Raw genomic sequence first — 17676 nt, forward strand, 5'->3', positions numbered from 1 at the left:
TAGCGACACCAATATTCTGACTTGTACGCTGCAGGTGGTCGATAGGCTTCAGAGAGTCAGGAAGTGAATGCCTCGCTGTCGAATATCCAGCCACTGATCTGCTCTGGTTGCCATGATATTTAGGTGGCTGGTCCAGTTGAGTTTCTAGTCAATGCCAACCCTTGGGATGTTGATGGTCGGGAAGTCGGTGAAGGTGATGCCACTGAATGTTATGGGGACATGGGCTCCCTTGTTGGAGATGGGCATTGTCTGGCACTTGTGTGGCGTGAATCTTACTTGCAATTAAAAAGGTTGAGAAGACAATAAGATAGCAAATGGTAGCAAAGCGGGTTTCAAAAGAAGTTTTAAACATAGGGTAATCAGAAACAGCAGAACTAATTCTTCCCAATAGTTTTCACAAGCGAAGACAACTAATTCACTCTAAACCCAGTCGTTTTGGTCCAGGAAAGAACACATTATGAAGATATTCAAGGAATTATTTTTTATTTGTCCTCGGGGTATGGGGGTCACTAGCAAGGCCAGCATTTATTTCCCATTCTCTAGTTGCCCTTGTCGTGGTGAAAGCCTTCTTCTTGAACGGCTGCAATCTATGTCATCATCATCATCATCATTGACAGTCCCTCGAAATCGAGGAAGACTTGCTTCCACACTAAAAGTGAGTTCTCAGGTGACTGAACAGTCCAATATGGGAATTACAGTCTCTGTCACAGGTGGGACAGACAGTGGTTGAGGGAAAGGGCGGGTGGGGAGTCTGGTTTGCCGCACGCTCCTTCCGCTGCCTGTGCCTGTTTTCTGCATGCTCTCGGCGACAAGACTCGAGGTGCTCAGCGCCCTCCCGGATGCTCTTCCTCCACTTAGGGCGGACTCTGGCCAGGGACTCCCAGGTGTCAGTCGGGATGTTGCACTTTATCAAGGAGGCTTTGAGGGTGTCCTTGAAACGTTTCCTCTGCCCACCTGGGGTTCACTTGCTGTGTAGGAGTTCCGAGTAGAGCGCTTGCTTTGAGAGTCTTGTGTCAGGCATGCAGACGATGTGACCCACCCAACGGAGCTGGTTGAGTGTGGTCAGTGCTTCGATGCTGGGGATGTTGACCTGATCGAGAACACTGATGTTGGTGCATCTATCCTCCCAGTGGATTTGCAGGATCTTGCGGAGGCAGCACTGGTGGTGCTTCCCCAGTGCTTTGAGGTGCCTCCTGTATATGGTCCACGTCCTGAGCCATATAGAAAGTGTAGTGAAGGTATGCCCACAGTGCTGTTAGGTAGTGTGCTCCAGGATTTTAACCCAACGATGATGGAGGAACGACCATTCATTTCCAAGTCAGGCTGGTGTGTGACTTGGAGGGGCTTGTGGAGGTGTCATGCACCTGTTGCCCTTGTCTTTCTAGGTGGTGGAAGTCACAGGTTTGGGCATTGCCCTCAGACAGCTGTGCTGTGCTTTCTCCTTGAGCTTTAGCAGCTGTTCGTGGTGCTTCCAAGCTGCTCTTCAGTAGGGAATTCCAGGATTTTTACCCAACGATGATGAAGGAACGGCATATTTTTACAAACCAGGATGCTGTGTGATTTAAAGTGATGAAGTTGGGGGGGTGGGGGGGAAGAGCTGTTAAAATTGTAACAATTGTAGCCCCTCCGCCCCAAATGGAGTTGCTGCCATTTTGAGTAGTCGGCAGTAAATTCGTGGGGGAAGTGAAAGATTGATCTTCAACCTTGTAAAACCAGCTGGTTAGTTGCTAAACTTTCCTTCTGTTTTTTGTTTCTTTGTCCACAGGTTGTGGAGAAAAATGTGGATCCTGAATTGAACCTTCTAACCTACTTGAGAAGAAAATGTATCCAGGAGGGAAGTCCCTGAATTTGGGCAATGAATGACACCCAGCGTTTGATTTGGGGAGGGGGGGAAAGGAAGTGTCTCTGAATCTTGCTACTAAACCCAAATCCGATCAAAGGCCAACTGAACATTCTGTTCCCTATTGATATCCAGCTCTGCAGATGTAAGTTAAATAAATCTAACATGTTCCCTTCTGTGCCTCTTCACCTCAGAGAGCAAGGAAAAGGAGGCCGCCATTTTTGGCCCATAGATTTTCTCCACATTCTGTGCAGGTCAAGATGTCTAGCCTCTGTAATTGTAGCACGTGGTTAAACGAGCAGTGATGTTGCATCAGATAATTTAACATGGAGTGATATTGGAGTATTTTACTGACTGATATTGAAGGATATGATAGCCTGTCTATATTATAGAATTACACAGAATGTACACCACAAAAACAGGCTATTCGGCTCAACTGGTCTATGCTGGCATTTATATTCCACATGAACCTCATTCCACCCTCCTTCATCTAATCCTATCAGTATAATCCTCTATTCCCTTCTCCCTCAAGCACTGATCTAGCTTCCCCTTAAAGGCATCTATTTATTCACCTCAACTGCTCTCTGTGGTAGCAAGTTCCACATTCTAAACACTCTCAGGATGAAGACATTTCTCCTGAATTCCCTATTGGATTTATTATTAACAATCTTATATTGACGTCCCCTCGTTTTTGACTCTCCCATAAGTCTCCAGGCCAACATCAATGTGGTTGACTCTTAGCTGCCGTCTGAAATGGCCTAGCAAGCCGTTCAGTTGTACCAAACTGCTACAACAAAGTCAGCCCTGTGAGAGAACCTTCACCACACAGACTGCAGCGGTTCAAGAAGGTGCTCACCGCCTTCTCAAGGGCAATTAGGGATGGGCAATAAATGCTGGCCTTGCCAATGATACCCACATCCCATGAAAGAATAAATTTTACGTCTACCCTATCAAACCCCTTCATAATCTTAATGACCTCTATCAGGCCACTCCTCAGCCTTCTCTTTTCCAGTCGGTTCAGTCTTTCTTGATAGTTATACCTTCTCAATTCTAGTATCATCCTTGTAAATCTATATTGCACTTTCTCTAGTGCCTCTATATCTTTTTTTATCAGAATGTATAAAGTCTGATCTGATTAGAGACAGCACCTATTTCTGTTTACTTTATTAGACCTTCTTATTGTTTATTTTGATTTTAGTTCCTGCGGTTGCATTTTTTGTGGGAAATTACTTTGTGGGCACAAGACAGTGGACAGATCACATGGCACGCAGACCCCAACTGGTTCATCTGTAAACTCCATCACTGGTCCAACTGGATCCTCTATAAACTCCATCACTGGTCCAACTGGATCCTCTGTAAACTCCATCACTGGACTAATTGGTTCCTCTGTAAACTCCATCACTGGTCCAACTGGTTCATCTGTAAACTCCATCACTGGACTAACTGGTTCCTCTGTAAACTCCATCACTAGCCCAACCGGAACCCTCTGTAAACTCCATCACTGGTCTAACTGGTTCCTCTGTAAATTCCATCACTGGACTAAGTGCTTCATTTGTAAACTCCATGCTAAACTCCCTTGGAGTTCAGATTTTTTTTCGAATGTGTTCATGGGATGTGGGTAACACTGGCAAGGTCACATTTATCACCCAGTCTTCGCTAGCCTGGGAAGGTGGTAGTGAGCCATCTCCTTGTCCCTCTGCAGCCCTGATGGTGTTGCTGGTCCTGTGATCTCGAGCAATCAGGTAGGGTGCATTTAGATCGGTGTTTGTCAATTATGTAGCAGTTGACCAATGCTTTCCTTAATACAACTATGCCAGTGGGCCTGACTGGGACCAAGCTAGGCTGCGGAGAAGGAGGATGTGGGGCCTGCACTGTGATGGTCTCCAGGTACAACTCGCTTCAAAGGAAGATCCTGTATCCTTTCACGAACAATTACATGAAGCACTAAAACATAATCCATTTTCTTTTTGCAGCAGGTATTCAATAGAACATTTTGAACATATGAAAAGAGAGAGGAAAGTTTGTGAAGCCCATCAGTGTGCACTCTATACTCTGGACAGACCTCCCTCGCCAGCCACTAGCAATACTAATTCCTGCTGAAGGCCTAACCAGTATTAACCCTAGGGTGTTCTCCAGCTGGGAGGAGTCAGCGGCCACCTTGTTTTCTTCCTCCATGGACTGGGAGAGAAGAGCAGGCCATTTTCCAAATAAATATAGTCTTTGTGATCGGTTCACTTTCTACTTGACTGACGGCTCCTCTTTGAAGCTGAACGGCCCGATGTTCAAAATCCAGGATGTCCTGGTCACTCTCATTCCGGAAGGTATAAGGAGGCAAGTTTTTTGTCCGATTGGATACAGAAAACTTGCTTCGGCCAAGAAGGAAGAGACAGCTTTAATCTTCCTGAAAGAGAAGAAATGGGAGAGAGTCGTTGCGACCTTCACCACCTGGGTGTTCTGGCGGAGTCGATTGCCCCCCCCCCCTCCGCCCCCCTCAGCAACCTGTTGTCGGACCCACCAGTTCTTCAATCCACTGGTAAATGCGATCAACTCCAGCTGCCCGGGCAGTGAAGGTGGCAATGACCCCTACTTGCGTGCATGTAGAACTCCTCCATAAAAGATTAGATTCTTTGCTAGATTTGGAACCTGTTTTTATTATTTTGCCAACTCAAGTACAGCTAGATAAAAGATTTTATACTGTAACTAGGTCTCCGTTAAACTATTTGCTTGTTCATTATTTGTGCAGTAAATTTGCCTCATATCTTAAACTTGGCAGCCAAGGTACTTGATTACTGGTTTCTGACAGCGTCACATTGACTGGAAATTATCAGTCTCGCCAGTGGGGAAAGCGAGCCAGATGCAGCTTGGAGACAGACAGAGATGCAGCATTGTAGCCCCAATTCTATGACGCTCATCCCCTGAGAATACCATTCCACCTGGTAGTACTGCAGCTTGGGCTTAGGAATATAGAAAAAAAAGAAAGACTTGCATTTATATAGCGCCTTTCATGACCACCAGACGTCTCAAAGCACTTTACAGCCAGTGAAGTACTTTTGGAGTGTAGTCACTGTTGTAATGTGTATATAGCAACATAAGAATTGCTGTATGATAAAAGACTGAGGTCCATCTAATTCGCCTTCTACCATTCTGGCAGTCTAGTGATACATTAAAGTTGTTGACTATTCAAATCAATCAATCTTTATCAATTAATCCACAATGGACCCAGAAATGAGGCAAGGAAACCAACCAGTGGTGGGGAGCTTTGCAAGCTACAGGTCCAAAGTCACCTGTTCCTTTGATATACAAGGATGACACCAGAAATGCGAGGGCATGCATATCAGGAAAGGATGAACAGGCTAGGTCTCGTTTCTCTTGAAAAAAGAAGGCTGAGGGGTGACCTAATAGCGATCTTTAAAATTATGAAAGGTTTTGATAGAGTGGATACAGAGAGAATGTTTCCACTTGTGGGGAAGAGCACAACTAGAGGCCATCAATATAAGATAGTCAGCAAGAAATCCAATAGGGAGTTCTTTACCCAAAAGTGGTGAGAATGTGGAACTCGCTACCACAGAGAGTGGTTGAAGTGAATAGTATAGATGCATTTAAGGGGAGGCTAGACAAGCATATGAGGGAGAATTGAATAGATTTAGATGAGGAAAAACGGGAGGAGGCTCAAGTGGAGCATAAACGCTGGCATGGACTGTTTCAGTGCCATTTGTAATCTTATGTAATATGAGGATAGTATGCAGGTACAGCAAGTGATCAGGAAGGCCAATGGTATCTTGGCCTTTATTGCAAAGGGGATGGAGTATAAAAGCAGGGAAGTCTTGCTACAGCTATATAAGGTATTGGTGAGGCCACACCTGGCATACTGCATGCAGTTTTGGTTTCCATATTGAGGAAAGGATATACTTGCTTTGGAGGCAGTTCAGAGAAGGTTCACTAGGTTGATTCCGGGGATGTGGGGGTTGACTTATGAGGAAAGGTTGAGTAGGTTGGGCCTCTACTCATTGGAATTCAGAAGAATGAGAGGTGATCTTATCGAAACCATTAAGATTATGAGGGGGCTTGACAAGGTGGATGCAGAGAGGATGTTTCCACTGATGGGGAAGACTAGAACTAGAGGGCATGATCTTAGAATAAGGGGCCGCCCATTTAAAACAGAGATGAGGAGAAATTTCTTCTCTCAGAGGGTTGTAAATCTGTGGAATTCAATGCCTCAGAGAGTTGTGGAAGCTGGGACATTGAATAAATTTAAGACAGAAATAGGCAGTTTCTTATATGGTAAGGGGATAAAGGGTTATGGGGAACGGGCAGAGAAGTGGAGCTGAGTCCGTGATCAGATCAGCCATGATCTTATTGAATGGCGGAGCAGGCTCGAGGGGCCGTATGGCCTACTCCTGTTCCTATTTCTTATGTTCTTATGTAATCTCGTGCTTGCTACACTTAGCCATTTTACCCTCGCGGTTCCCCCAGGACCTCATTGCTTCCCCCCTGCACCCCGCCATTCCCTGGATGAATGGACACCATTCCACGGTGTACAGACGTGTTATGCTTCTCATTGCATTGGGCGTCACCATGCGGTAAGTAGCCCTCCTTAACAGTACTGCCCCAGACACTTCGCTGTGAACGCCTGCCTGGCACCGCTCTGTTCCCTGCACCGTACCGCTGTGACCACCGTGGAAGGAATTGGGAGCACCACCACTCGGCTCCACCCCGTCCAGGTGAGCCTTTCCGCGTTGCACTGGCGTGGCGACTTGTTTCTCCTGGGAGAGGGTGCAGAAGCGATTCACTCGAATGGTTCCGGGGATGAGGGATTTCAGTTATGCGGAGAGACTGGAGAAGCTGGAGTTGTTCCCCTTAGAGCATAGGAGGCTAAGGAGAGATTTAATAGAGACATCCAAAATCTTGAAGGGTCTTGATAGAGTAAATAAGGAGCAACTGTTTCCAGTGGCTGAATGCCCAATAACTCGAGGACAAGTGATTTAAGATAATTGGCACATTAACCAGAGACGGCATGAGGAAACAATTTGATACACCACGAGCTGTTGTGATCTGGAACGCACGGCCTGAAAGGATGGAGAAAGCAGATTCAATCGTAACATTCAAAAGGGATTGGATAAATATTTGAAAAGGAAAAATTTGCAGGGCTGTGGGGTCGGAGCAGGACAGTGGGACTAATTGGATAGCTCTTTCAAAGAGCCAGCACAGCAGAATGGGCTGAACGGCTTCCTTCTGTGCTATATGATTCTATGATTCTATGAAATGGTGGGAGCTATGGAGAGTCTCTGGATATTGTCAAGCTCCATCCCACTCCACTCCTGCTGTTACCAGCATCTATTTGTAGAATGTACAACAATGTTCCTTGAGATTGAAACCTTCCTGTTTCTTTCTCCTGGGTCCATGATCGGATCGGCCATGATCATATTAAATGGCGGAGCAGGCTCGAGGGCCCGTATAGCCTACTCCTGCTCCTATTTCTTATGTTCTTATGTTCTCCCCTCCTCATCTCCTCTCCTGCTGGGAGGGGACTGTGGTTTCATGCTGAGGAACAGTTTTACAGGGATCAGAATGGCAAGTAGTCATTCTTCATGTGTGAGTCCACACAATGTTGCTGCTGGGCCATTGACCATGAACTTGATCCTGTGCTCACCTGACGACTGCACCTGTCCACTTTCCAGCAAAGATCACTGGTTGATTTTCCTTTGAGTGTGCATGGTATCAGGCCCTGACACAGTCAGGGTCTGAGCAATAGCCACTCAATGACCTAACTGAACCAAACAGTCAGTGAACTCTATGGACACGGCTGCTACCACAAGCCCCAGCCTGCCGGCAACTCTATGGAGATGGCTAGTATAGGCCCCAGGCTGTAAGTAATTCAGAGGCAGAGGCAGTGGACCTGAGCGGGAGCGAGAGCGAGCGCAAGATAAAGAGCACGACAGAGGAGGCCCGAGAGCAGGGGCAGCGGACCTGAGGGAGCGGAGCAACTCAACGCAGGTAGAATTTGAAAAAGTGATGTCAGAGTAAAAAACCTAAAGTGACGTCAGCACAAGGGAAGGAGCTGATTGGTGAGTAGCTGGTGAATGTTTTTTTTTAAGTTTTAAGTTTGTTTCTGCTAAGCAAGTTCATAGGCTATTATGAACTCAGGGCAGCTCAGTCCCATGGAGTGCGCATCCTGTGCCATGTGGGAACTCCAGGATACTTCCCGTGTCCTGGACAACCACAGGTGCAGCAAGTGTCATCGGCTGGAGGAGCTCAAGCTCCGGGTTTCGGAGCTGGAGCAGCAGCTGGTGTCACTGCGGTGCATCCGTGAGGCTGAGAGCTTCGTGGATAGCATGTTTCAGGAGGTGGTCACTGTCATGTATGTAACCATTATGCAACGGTAATCTTCGTGTAACTGTAACCTTCATGCAATTCCTGTACACTGTACTTATACCTGAGCAATGCACACCCTGATCACAAGGGGGTGAACTTGTGGGAGACACTCCTCACCTGGGTTTCCAGGTATAGAAGGGGAGGTCCCACCCAGGGTCAGCACTCCTTGGTCCTGGGAATAAAGGTTCAGGTCACGTAGTGACTGTCTCCAGTACATGCCTCGTGTGAGTTTATAGTAAGGTGCAGGGACACCACATTTGGCGACGAGAAATGGGAATCACCGAACCACGAGGATGGCCACCAGTAGCACAGGGGAATATTACTGTGTGGGTGAGGACTGAGACGACTTTGTGGAAAGACTCCAGCAGAGCTTTGTCACAAAGGACTGGCTGGGAGCGACAGCGGCTGACAAGCGGAGGGCGCATCTACTGACCAGCTGCGAACCACAGACGTATGTGCTAACAAAAGACCTGCTCGCACCCGAAAAGCCAACGGACAAGTCCTTTGAAGAGCTCAGCCAGCTGATCGGTGAGCATCTCAAGCCGGCGAGTAGCGTACACATGGCCCTGCACCGGTTCTACTCTCACCGGTGTCGGGAGGGGCAAAACGTCTCAGACTTCATTGCGGACCTGCGGTGCTTGGCCAGTCTCTGTAAGTTCACAGACACCTGCAGGGGGGAGATATTAAGGGACTTTTTCATTAAGGACATTAATCATGCCGGGATTTTCAGGAAGCTCATAGAGGCCAAGGACTTGACTTTCGAAGGGGCGGCATTGATAGCTCAGACCTTCATGTCAGGGGAAGAGGAGACCAAGCTAATTTATGCGCACAGCCCTGGTCCCAACGTAGTGATGGACCAGGGAGTTAACATTGTGAACGTGGCTCGGGACCCCGCAGGCAGGAAAGGGCATTTCGAAACCGCCCAGGCAGCAACAGACTCTAGGGTGGGCCATCATGAGGAACAATGCGTCCCACGATGGGACCATTAACACCCACCATCAGAATGCTTGGAAACAACCAAATGGACAATCAGAGAGGAATGCCCGGTAACAGTCCCTTTGTTAACAACAATCTCAGCTCATGCTGGAGGTGCGGGGGTAGACAAACTGCGAAAAGCTGCAGGTTCCAGGAATATACCTGCAGGATTTGTAACATCAGTGGACACTTGGCCAGGATGTGCAAAAAGGTTGTGGCAAGGCTAATCTGCGAGACAGAGGAACCAGACAAGGGGTCTGCAATGCAGGATGATGCCTGGGGAAAAGCCATGGATGCTGAAGTTCAGCGGGTTCACGTGGCTGACGGCCACAGCTCATACACTAAAACGCCCCCCATGATGATGAAAGTTTTATTGAATGGCATGGAGCTGGATACGGGAGCTAGCCAGTCACTTATGAGCGCCCAACAATTTGAGAGACTATGACCACACAGAGCTAGCAGGCTCAAACTGGAACGCATTGACACGCAGCTACGGACGTACACCAAAGAGATCATTCCAGTGCTAAGCAAACTTGGTGATAACACATAATGGATCACAGAACCGGCTGTTACTCTGGATCATCCCAGGAAATGGCCCCGCGCTCTTGGGGAGGAGTTGGCTAGCCGAGATGAATTGGAAATGGGGGGATGTGCACGTAATTTCATCTGTGGAGCGAAGTTCATGCTCACAGGTCCTACAAAAATTCGGGTCACTGTTTCAACCCGGTGTCGGAACGTTCAAGGGCACTAAATTAGTGATACGCATCACTCCGGATGCCAGACCAGTGCACCACAAAGCCAGAGCGGTGCCATATGTGATGTGTGAGAAAATTGAAAGTGAATTGGACAGGCTGTTCAGAGAGGGCATAATTTCGGCCGTTGAATTCAGCAACTGGGAAAGTCCCATCGTTCCTGTCCTTAAAGCAGATGGCTCGGTCAGGATTTGTGGCGACTACAAAGCCACCATTAACCGAGTGTCGCTGCAAGACCAATACCCGCTCCCGAGAGCAGAGGACCTTCTTGCCACGCTGGCAGGTGGCAAGCTGTTCACGAAGCTGGACCTCACTTCGGCCTACATGACTCAGGAACTGGCTGAAGAATCCAAGCTTCTGACCACCATCACGACGCACAAGGGATTATTTATCTACAACAGGTGTCCATTTGGCATTTGTTCGGCGAAACTATCTTTCAGAGAAACATGGAAAGCTTGCTCAAATCCATTCCTGGAACAATCGTATTCCAAGATGACATCCTTATAACGGGTCGAGACACCGAGGAACACCTCCACAACCTGGAGGAGGTGCTACGCTGACTGGACCGGGTAGGCTTGCGGCTGAAAAAGGCCAAGTGTGTGTTTTTGGCCCCAGAGGTCGAGATTTTGGGCAGGAGGGTTGCCGCAGACGGGATCGGCCCACTGAATCAAAAACAGAGGCGATCCGCCGGGCGCCCAGGCCCGGCAACACGTCGGAGTTGCGATCATTCCTGGGACTTTTGAACTATTTTGGAACTTTCTGCCGAACTTAAGCACATTGTTGGAGCCGTTACATATGCTCCTGCATAAAGGTTGTGAATGGCTTTGGGGGGGACTGTCAAGAACGGGCTTTCAATAAGGCGAGGAACCTGCTGTGTTCTAACAAACTGTTGACTTTGTATGACCCCTGTAAAAAACTGGTCTTAAAATGCGATGCATCGTCCTGCGGGGTTGGGTGTGTGTTGCAGCAGGGCAATGATGACGGCCGACTCCAACCGGTGGCTTATGCCTCCAGGTCGCTCTCCCAGGCAGAGCGTGGATACGGCATGGTCGAAAAGGAAGCACTCGCTTGTGTTTACGGTGTGAAAAAGATGCATCAGTACCTTTTCGGTCGACGGTTCGAGCTAGAGACGGACCACAAGCGGTTAACATCCCTGTGGCAGACAGCAAGGCTGTCAATGCCAATGCGTCAGCTTGCATACAGCGATGGGCTCTCACGCTGGCTGCGTATGACTACACCATATGGCACCGGCCAGGCACCGAAAATTGTGCTGACGTGCTCAGCAGGCTCCCACTGGCCATCACCGAGGGGGCAGCGAAGCAAAGCGCTGAGATGGTCATGGCCGTTGAGGCTTTTGACACCGCAGGCTCCCCCATCACAGCCCACCAGATCAAACTCTGAACCATGATAAAGAAATGTGTCCTGACTGAGGATTGGGCGCCCGCACACAGGGCGTGCCCCGAGGAGTTCAGACCGTTTCAGAGACAGATGGATGAGCTCTCCATCCAAGCCGACTGCCTGCTAGGGGGCAGCCAGGTAGTCATGCCCCAGAAAGGCAGGGAAGCATTCATCAGGGAACTCCACAGCGAGCATCGTGTTAATGAAGGCCATTGCCCGGTCACATATATGGTGGCCGGGGATTGACTCAGACCTGGACCACCACAGTCACCCCACAGCTTAAGTGTGTGCAGCAGAGAGGGAATGGGTGACCGCCAGACAGAAGAGGAGGACCAGGCAGGTAGGGCAGGAGTCCCCTGAATGCATCTCACTCTCCAATCAGTATTCTGTTCTGAGTATTGGTGAGGGCGATTGTTGCTCTGGGAAGTACAGCCAGAGCCAAGTCCACAGCACCATGGGTGGCACAGCTGGACAGGGGGGATGGGGGGGAGGAAGAAGAAAGGGAGAGCAATAGCGGTAGGGGTTTCAATAGTTAGGGGAGCACACAGGCAGATCCTTTGCAGTCATAATCAGGTGAATTTATAAATGGGGAACAAAGAAATGGCAGACCAACTGAACAACTACTTTGGTTCTATCTTCACGAGAGAAGACACAAATATCCTTCTGGAAATACTAGGGGACCGAGGGTCTAGTGAGAAGGAGGAACTGAAGGAAATCCTTATTAATCAGGAAATTGTGTCAGGAAAATTGATGGGATTGAAGGCCAATAAATCCTCAGGGCCTGATAGTCTGCATCCCAGAGTACTTAAGGAAGAGGCCCTAGAAATAGTGGATGCATTGGTAATCATTTTCCAACAGTCTATTGACTCTGGATCAGTTCCGATGGACTGGAGGGTAGCTAATCTAACACCACTTTTTAAGAAAGTAGGGAGAGAGAAAATGGGGAATTACAGACTGGTTCTCCTGACATCAGTAGCAGGGAAAATGTTGGAATCAATTATTAAAGATGAAAAAGTAGCGCATTTGGAAATCAGTGACAGGATCAGTCCAAGTCAGCATGGATTTATGAAAGGGAAATCATGCTTGACAAATCTTCTAGAATTTTTTGAGGATGTAACTGGTAGAGTGGACAAAGGAGAACCAGTGGATGTGGTGTATTTGGACTTTCAAAAGGCTTTTGATAAGCGCCCACACAAGAGATTGGTGTGCAAAATTAAAGCACATAGTATTGGGGGTAATGTATTGACGTGGATAGAGAACTGTTGGCAGACAGTAAGCAGAGAGTCGGGATAAATGGGTCCTTTTCAGAATGGCAGGCAGTGACTAGTGGGGTGCCGCAGGGCTCAGTGCTGGGACCCCAGCTATTTACAATGATTTAGATGAAGAAATTGAGTGTAATACCTCCAAGTTTGCAGGTGGCGGTGTGAGCTATGAGGAGGATGCTAAGAGGCTGCAGGGTGATTTGGACAGGTTAGGTGAGTGGGCAAATGCATGGCAGATGCAGTATAATGTGGATAAATGTGAGGTTATCCACTTTGGGGGCAAAAACACGAAGGCAGAAAATTATCTGAATAGCAGCAGATTAGGAAAAGGGGAGGTGCAACGAGACCTGGGTGTCATGGTACATCAGTCATTGAAAGTTGGCATGCAGGTACAGCAGGCGGTGAAGAAGGCAAGTGGCATGCTGGCCTTCATAGCTAGGGGATTTGAGTATAGGAGCATGGAGGTCTTACTGCAGTTGTTCAGGGCCTTGGTGAGGCCTCATCTGGAATATTGTGTTTAGTTTTGGTCTCCTAATCTGAGGAAGGATGTTCTTGCTATTGAGGGAGTGCAGCGAAGGTTCACCAGACTGATTCCAGGGATGGCAGGACTGACATATGAGGCGAGACTGGATCGACTGGGCCTGTATTCACTGGAGTTTCGAAGGATGAGAGGGGATCTCATCGAAACATATAAAATTCTGACGGGATTGGACAGGTTAGATGTAGGAAGAATGTTCCCGATGTTGGGGAAGTCCAGAACCAGGGGTCACAGTCTAAGGATACGGGGTAGGCCATTTAGGACAGAGATGAGGAGAAACTTCTTCACTCAGAGAGTTGTTAATCTATGGAATTCTTCACCGCAGAGAGTTGTGGATGCCAATTCGTGAGATATATTCAAGAGGGAGTTAGATATGGCCCTTATGGCTAAAGGGATCAAGGAGTATGGAGAGAAAGCAGGAAAGGAACACTGAGGTGATGATCAGCCATGATCTTATTGAATGGTGGTGCAGGCTCGAAGGGTCGAATGGCCTACTCCTGCACCTATTTTCTATGTTCCTATATTTCTAGGGGAATATTTAGGGAACAGTGAACATAGCATCATAAGGTTTAGATCAGCTATGGAAAAGGACAGGGAGTAATCTGGAGTAAAAATGTTTCTATGGGCCCAAGTTTCCACACGCGCCTAGAACGGTGCAGTCCCGACCTGGACGCCCGTTTTTCGCGCCACAAAGTGCGCCTAAAAAAATCCTCCATATTCTCCACCTCCCTGCAGGTCCTCTGGCCCTCGGCGCAGCGCAGCACGAGCTGTAGGGGGGCAAAGCCAGGTCCCTACGCTGAAAACAGTGCCGGGACCTCTGCACATGCGCGCTACAGTGGGCGCACAAGTGCAGTAGCTCCAGGCGCCGAACTGTGTGGGAGGGGCCCGAAGCATGCAGCCCCTAGCCCTGGCCAAATGGCCTCAATGGGGCTGCGTGAATAAGGCTCCTCCCACGGCCAGCTCCTGCTTCCACCCCAACCCCCGACCAGACCCGACACCCGCTCCCCGCCCCCCCCCTGCCTCCGGACCAGACCCGACACCCGCTCCTCCCCCCCCCCGCCTCCGGACCCGACCCGACACCCGCTCCGCCCCCCCCCCGCCTCCGGACCAGACCCGACACCCTCTCCGCCCCCCCCCCTGCCTCCGGACCAGACCTGACACCCTCCCCCCCCCCCCCGCCTCCGGACCAGACCTGACACCCTCCCCCCCCCCGCCGACTGGACCCGACCCGACCTGCGCTCCTGCTCCCGCTCCCCGCCCCCCCGACCCGACCCGCGCTCCTGTTCCCGCTCCACCCCCCCCCCCCGACTGGACCCGACCTGACCCGCGCTCCTGTTCCCGCTCCACCCCCCCCCCCCCCCCGACTGGACCCGACCCGACCCGCGCTCCTGTTCCCGCTCCACCCCCCCCCCCCCCGACTGGACCCGACCTGATCCGAGCTCCTGTTCCCGCTCCACCCCCCCCCCCCCGACTGGACCCGACCTGATCCGAGCTCCTGTTCCCGCTCCACCCCCCCCCCCCCCCGACTGGACCCGACCCGACCCGCGCTCCTGTTCCCGCTCCACCCCCCCCCCCCCCGACTGGACCCGACCTGACCCGACCCGCACTCCTGTTCCCGCTCCCCGCCCCCCCGACCCGACCCGCGCTCCTGTTCCCGCTCCACCCCCCCCCCCCCGACTGGACCCGACCTGATCCGAGCTCCTGTTCCCGCTCCACCCCCCCCCCCCCGACTGGACCCGACCCGACCCGCGCTCCTGTTCCCGCTCCACCCCCCCCCCCCCCCCCGACTGGACCCGACCTGACCCGACCCGCACTCCTGTTCCCGCTCCCCGCCCCCCCGACCCGACCCGCGCTCCTGTTCCCGCTCCACCCCCCCCCCCCCCCCGACTGGACCCGACCCGACCCGCGCTCCTGTTCCCGCTCCACCCCCCCCCCCCCCCCCCGACTGGACCCGACCTGATCCGAGCTCCTGTTCCCGCTCCACCCCCCCCCCCCCGACTGGACCCGACCCGACCCGCGCTCCTGTTCCCGCTCCACCCCCCCCCCCCCCCCGACTGGACCCGACCTGACCCGACCCGCACTCCTGTTCCCGCTCCCCGCCCCCCCGACCCGACCCGCGCTCCTGTTCCCGCTCCACCCCCCCCCCCCCCCCCGACTGGACCCGACCCGACCCGCGCTCCTGTTCCCGCTCCACCCCCCCCCCCCCCCGACTGGACCCGACCTGACCCGACCCGCACTCCTGTTCCCGCTCCCCGCCCCCCCGACCCGACCCGCGCTCCTGTTCCCGCTCCGCCCCCCCCCCCCACTGGACCCGACCCGACCCGACCCGCACTCCTGTTCCCGCTCCCCGCCCCCCCGACCCGACCCGACCCGCCCCCACTGGACCCGACCCGACCCGACCCGACCCGACTCCCGCTCCCTCCCTCTCCCTCCCTCTCTCTCTCTCTCTCTCCCTCCCTCCCCCCCTCTCTCTCCCTCCCTCCCCCCCCCCGACCCGAACCGAACCTCCCCGACCCGACCTAACCCAACGCCACCTACCTGTAAATCTGGTGCTGGGGACGGGCCCTGTCTGAAGTCTCGGGCCCGGCCCGTTCAGCCTTCGGTTCCAAAAGGCCTGCCTGAAGCACTTTTACACAGGTAGGAAGATGGTTTATTTAATCTTTTCTTGGCTTATAAATGTTTATTCAGGTTGGATTTATTTGTATAATATTTGTAGAAGTATAAATAAGGATTGATTGTAGAATTTAATGACTTCCCTTCTCCCCCCCCCCCCCCCCCCCCCACCTCGTTCTGGACGCCTAATTTGTAACCTGCGCCTGATTTTTTAATGTGTAGACAAGGTTTTTTCAGTTCTACAAAAATCTTCACTTGCTCCATTCTACTTTAGTTTGGAGTACATTTTCACTGTGGAAACTTTCAAATCAGGCGTCAGTGGCCGGACACGCCCCCTTTTGAAGAAAAAATTCTGTTCCAAAGTAGAACTGTTCTACCTGACTAGAACTGCAGAAAAAAAAATGTGGAGAATTGCGATTTCTAAGATAGTCCGTTCTCCACCAGTTGCTCCTAAAAATCAGGCGCAAATCTTGTGGAAACTTGGGTCCTAAGTTTCTATGTTTCTATGTAACTGGGGGAAAGTCAATTTCAATGGGTTGAGAACGGCGATAGACAGATGCTTGAGCGATAAGGAAATAAAGGGTTGTGTCGAGTGGGTAGGGACGTGGAACTGAGCCCATGATCAGATCAGCCATGATCTTATTGGCCCAGAAATCTGATTTTTTCCTTCCTGTGGGCGTGCGAATGGATTTTAGAAAAAAGATGCGCACCTCCCTGAAGCTGCTGCGGTCACGTGAGATGCCGGTCCGGAGGCCTTTCGTGACCGCGTGTCGCAGCGCGTGCACGTCAGGATATGCGCAGGCCTGGCGCTGGAGTCACATGGCTCTGGGCAGCCAATCAGGTATAGTATATTCTCATTCATAGTAATAGGAGTTTCCTAAGTCCAAAACTCCTATTACTATGAATGAGAAACACCCCCAAACACCCAAACACTACATAAAACATTAAAAAACACCTCACGTAAATACACTATAGAAATTAAAGTTGATAGAAATGTTTTTGAAAAAAATAAATATTTGCCGATTTTTCAAAAACGTTTTAATTATGATTTATAATAAAATTACCTGAGTGGGCAGGGTTTTTAACATATATATGTATTTTTAAATTTTATTTTAATATGTTTTTGATATGTTTTTAAACTGGTAAAAGAAAGCTAAGCAGGAACTCATGGATTGTACTTCAATCCCTACTCTCTCACCGATGACTGCATCTTCCCTACCAATCCCAACTCTTCCCCATTCACTGCATCATCCCTACCAATCCCAACTCTTCCCCATTCACTGCATCTTCCATTCCAATCCCAACTCTTCCCCATTCACTGCATCTTCCGTTCCAATCCATCTGCTGGCTGTCAATCCGTCTCCCCACTGCCTGTAGTTTCCCCATAACCCCACTTCATTTCACCCATTTATAGTAATCACCCCCCCCCCCCCATCCCATTTCCCAGCTACACCAACTTCCTCCCTTGATGGATGGATGAGCATTGCCTCAATCCCCAAAGCCCCTTTCACCAGGCGCAAGAGTTTTAAGGACATTCTCAGGGCAAGAGATGGACAAATAGCCCCATCTCTGCCGTGGGAATGTCCGTGCTCCCGATATGCGGGAGATCTGTCAAGCCAGAAACTTGATAGATCGGAAAAGCAGGTTTTCAGCGCATGCGCATTGTGCGCCGAAAACCGGCTTTTCCGATGCCTTCCCGGGTCCGTAGAAACTCCGCACGGATCCGGAGAGGCCGGAATTTCTGGGCCATTAAATAACGGAGCAGGCTCAAGAGGTCAAATGGCCTACTCCTGATCCTATTTCTTATGTTCTTGTGGATCTGGCCCAGGTAAACTAGAATCAAAGATTGGCAGGCAAAGCTGTAATAGAACAATGGGCTGCCTTTAAAGAGGAAATAGTTCAGGTACAGTTGAGGTACATTCCCAC

At 50.6% G+C, this 17676-nt stretch overlaps 1 protein-coding gene across 1 annotated transcript in view; it reads left to right on the forward strand.

The window, feature by feature from the left end:
• The window catches only part of xdh (xanthine dehydrogenase), a 178034-nt gene that overhangs the window by 218 nt on the left and 160140 nt on the right, over nt 1-17676 (forward strand). Inside the window, exons 2-4 of the mRNA XM_070884265.1 lie at nt 1766-1823; nt 3658-3754; nt 6453-6561. Coding sequence (XP_070740366.1) covers nt 1766-1823; nt 3658-3754; nt 6453-6561 — 264 coding nt within the window. The remainder of the gene's footprint in view (nt 1-1765; nt 1824-3657; nt 3755-6452; nt 6562-17676) is intronic.

This window comes from Pristiophorus japonicus, chromosome 7, assembly GCF_044704955.1.
Source record: "Pristiophorus japonicus isolate sPriJap1 chromosome 7, sPriJap1.hap1, whole genome shotgun sequence".
NCBI lineage: Eukaryota > Metazoa > Chordata > Chondrichthyes > Pristiophoridae > Pristiophorus > Pristiophorus japonicus.